This window comes from Acanthisitta chloris, unplaced genomic scaffold (genome assembly GCF_000695815.1).
Source record: "Acanthisitta chloris isolate BGI_N310 unplaced genomic scaffold, ASM69581v1 scaffold10495, whole genome shotgun sequence".
In the NCBI taxonomy this organism is placed as follows: domain Eukaryota; kingdom Metazoa; phylum Chordata; class Aves; order Passeriformes; family Acanthisittidae; genus Acanthisitta; species Acanthisitta chloris.
In genome coordinates this window covers 79,368-82,764 of record NW_008673164.1, presented here as the reverse complement: position 1 = coordinate 82,764, position 3,397 = coordinate 79,368, and the positions used below count along the sequence as shown (strand labels likewise).

The following is a 3,397-nucleotide window of genomic DNA, read 5'->3' as shown; positions in this document are numbered from 1 at the left end:
TCAGCAGGGACAGGACCTCAGGGACATGGGCACAGGACCCTGGGGACAGCATGATCGCTCGGTGTTCATGCCAGAGGGAATCACAGGAACCAGGACACTCTCTCCTGCAGTGCCAGGCACCCACTGCCGTGCACACACAACTGCAGTGTGTGCTGTACCTGTGGCACCCACAATCACCCTCCACGTGGCACCGTCCCCAACACACCACACGAAACACACACATGGCACCATCCTCCACACACAGCACCCTGCACACACACATGGAGCACAGAACATCCCCCACAGACACCCAGTGACACTGTCTATACACAGGTAGTGCTCATGTTACCTTGCACACACACAGAGCCTGTAGCACCTCGCTCAGTGCACCTTACATATACACACACACATGCAGCATGTATGTAACTTCCCTGCACACACACACATACACACACACATGCACACTGCTGTACACAGGCTCTCACACACAGCTCACACTCTCGTGTACAGACACAGCCCTTGCACATGCAAAACCCCCTGTCCAACACCCCCTCGTGCTTCTGGGGATCTCCGGCTCTGCCCATCCTACCTGGAGGGAGCCGGCAAGGACAGGGGTGCCAGGGTAGAGAACAGAGGGGGAAAAGGACTTTCCAACCATATAACCCTGGTGCCACCAATGCAGAAGGACAGCACCCTCCCTGCCCATCCTCAGCCCCTGCCACCTCGGTGGCAGGTTCCCCTGCTCTTTGGCGACCAGGTGGTGTGCCAAGGGCTGGCCAAGCTTGCTGTCCCTCTGGTGGTCCCCATGCAGGGAGACCTGGAGCAGAATCCAGCCCCGCAGACCTTCGAGCCCAGGGATCCTCTGCGCCTGGAATAGTGCAAGTGCACAGGGCTGAGGGTTTTCCTTACCGTTGTTGCTGGTGCTGGGAATGCTGCGCCTCATCCACTCATATGGGGTGCGTCTCTGGGCATTAGGGGAGAGCTGGGGGACGGAGCTACTGATGGGTGGTGGCAAGAGTCCAGAGCCCGGGGGCTGGATGGGGTTAAAATCTGGGGGGCTGAATCCAAACTGCCCTGGGCTGGCAGTGGAAGGTGTCGCAGTGGTTCCATAGGAATGCCAGTCCTCCTTGGCAGGGGTGTAGGGAGAGCCCCAGGCGGCTGCCGGCTGCCCATGGTGCAAGTCGTTGTTAATCCCTGGCACATGGTGGTAGCTGGCGAAGTCCGAGTACTGGGGCGGCCCCGGCACGTAATTCTGGGGGTTGAGGTTGAGGCTGGGATGCCGGACAGGACTGGGATACATGTTGGTGTCCTTATCCACAAGATAACCCACATACATCTTCCCCAGCTGTCCCGGTGCACATGCTGCGCTGCCGAGCTGCCGACTGCGGCCGGTTGGGTTTGGCAGGGAGGCGACCGCCCCTCCTTCACCGCCACTCACCTGGGCGCCTTGGGGAGCCTGTCCTGGGGCCAGGCACCTCCCTGCCCACAGGCTTTTATTGGGCCCAACCTCTCACAGCATTTGCATTGAAAGGCAGGTTTGCATTTCAAAGTGCAGGAACCCCAGCGGGTGAGAGGGGGGTGTTCAAAGCTCCCACCCTGGCTGCAGGAGAGGCAAGGTGGTGGGTGACCCCAGGGAGCACCAAGGACCCCATGTCCATTCTGCTGTCACCACTCCACAGCTGTGCCCATGCCACCAGACACGGTCCCTTTGTAGTGGACGGCTTTGGGGTCATCGTGGCTGTCACCCATGAGAATGCTACAGGGGAGCCCATCACCATCCATACCCAGGAGCAGAGTGTCTAGGGCTGAGCCCCTGTATTAAAACCTGGATATGGGCAGGGGACCAACTGGGCTGTGCCTGCTACCTGCTCTGTCCTCACACTAGGGACACCAAACTGTTGCCCTGGATGGGGCTTTCCTGTGCCCATTGGCAGAATCTGCCTATTTGGAAAAGAGGGGGATGATGAGAAGGGATTTTCCTCCATCCAATGACAAACCCACCCCTCCTACACTGACAGCAAAGCTCAGCCCAGACTCAGAGAGCAGGACAGATGAACAGACAGAACCTGTGTGTGTGGGAAATGCCCTCATCATGGACATAATGGGGAGTCCTTGGGCTCTGACACATCTCCAAGCTCTGACGCTGTAACTAGAGAAGTTTATCACCTGATTTGTCTCCTAAGGAAGCAAAACCATCCCTATGTGTTTGGTAATAGGGAAAACCAAGCAGAAAAGGGACGCTCATGAAGCCGTGTCTGCCTGCAAGGTGGGAGGTGGCTCTTCCATAAACACCCACAGCAGAGATTGCCCACTCATCACCCATCAAGCCAGACACATCTCTGCTCCTCAGGGGACAAGCATTGTGCCATGCTGCCCAGAAACCCCCATCACTGACAGCCAGGAGCCTCTTCCCCATGGATACCTCCTCCCTGCCAGCGTCACACTCCAGCTGTGCTGGACACCACTGCAGCCACAGTCATAATCTGCAGGGTAGCTCTTTCTCCTCAATTGGAAACATAGCCAGCAGAGGCTCCAGAGGGTGTTTCATCACCTCCCCAAGGCAACCTCTGTCCTTTTCTCTGCACCAGCCCCTTCCTCTGCTAGAAACATTATTGGAGCAAGGACTGATCTGTCCTCACTCTCCTGGAACAGAAACGGCCTAGAGTTTGACAATAGGAAAGAGATGAGAAGAAAAAAACAAAAAGGGGAAAAGAAGAGATTAAGAATGAAACTGAGAGGGAATAAAACTTCCAGCAAGGAGCTGTGAACCCTCATTGTCTCTGTGTCAGTCCAGGTCACCTCATCCCATTGCTCCAGCCCTGATTCCAGCTGAAACTTGGTGAAAATACACAGATGCCACATCCACTTCCTGCAAGAAGGTAGGAGCCAGGATGAGATGGAAGGGAGTTGGGTAAGAGATAAAGGATCTAGTTTGCAAGAAAGGAGAAGAGTAAAGCCCCAGTAACGGGAAATCACTCCCAGAGTGGGTATCGCTCGGGCTCTGCCTCATGAGACCTGGCATGGCCAGAGGCACCACAAGAGATGAGAACTTTGCACCATCCTCTCTGTGCCCCCAGCCCCTTGCCCAGCCTTGTCCCAGCTCCCTCCCTCGTGACAAAGGTGACTGTCACAACCCTCCCACCCGGTGATGATCTCAGCTCATGATGCAGCTCAGATAGCTTGATGTACCATATAACCCCATCTATTCTGGATTTTTCCCAAGGTCTCAGCACAGCCATGACTTTGTTTAAACAAGAGAGTCAAGGCCACTTTCCTCCTCCTCTTCCTCCCACCAGCAAACAGATGCTGGTTCAGGAAGTAGGGGAAAAAAAAGAAGAAAAGAAGAAAATCCCCCCTGAGCAGATGGTGGGAGTAGGTATGGAGGAACACAGGTGGCTGCTAGATCCCACCCCATGAG

The 3,397-nt window shown here is 55.7% G+C and overlaps 1 protein-coding gene across 1 annotated transcript in view; it reads right to left on the bottom strand.

The window, feature by feature from the left end:
- Positions 1–1,352, bottom strand: part of CDX1 (caudal type homeobox 1) — a 12,637-nt gene extending 11,285 nt beyond the window's left edge. Inside the window, exon 1 of the mRNA XM_009074824.1 lies at positions 889–1,352. Within this exon, the coding sequence (XP_009073072.1) occupies positions 889–1,315 (427 nt within the window). The 5' untranslated portion in view covers positions 1,316–1,352. The remainder of the gene's footprint in view (positions 1–888) is intronic.
- Positions 1,353–3,397: the final 2,045 nt, after the last annotated feature.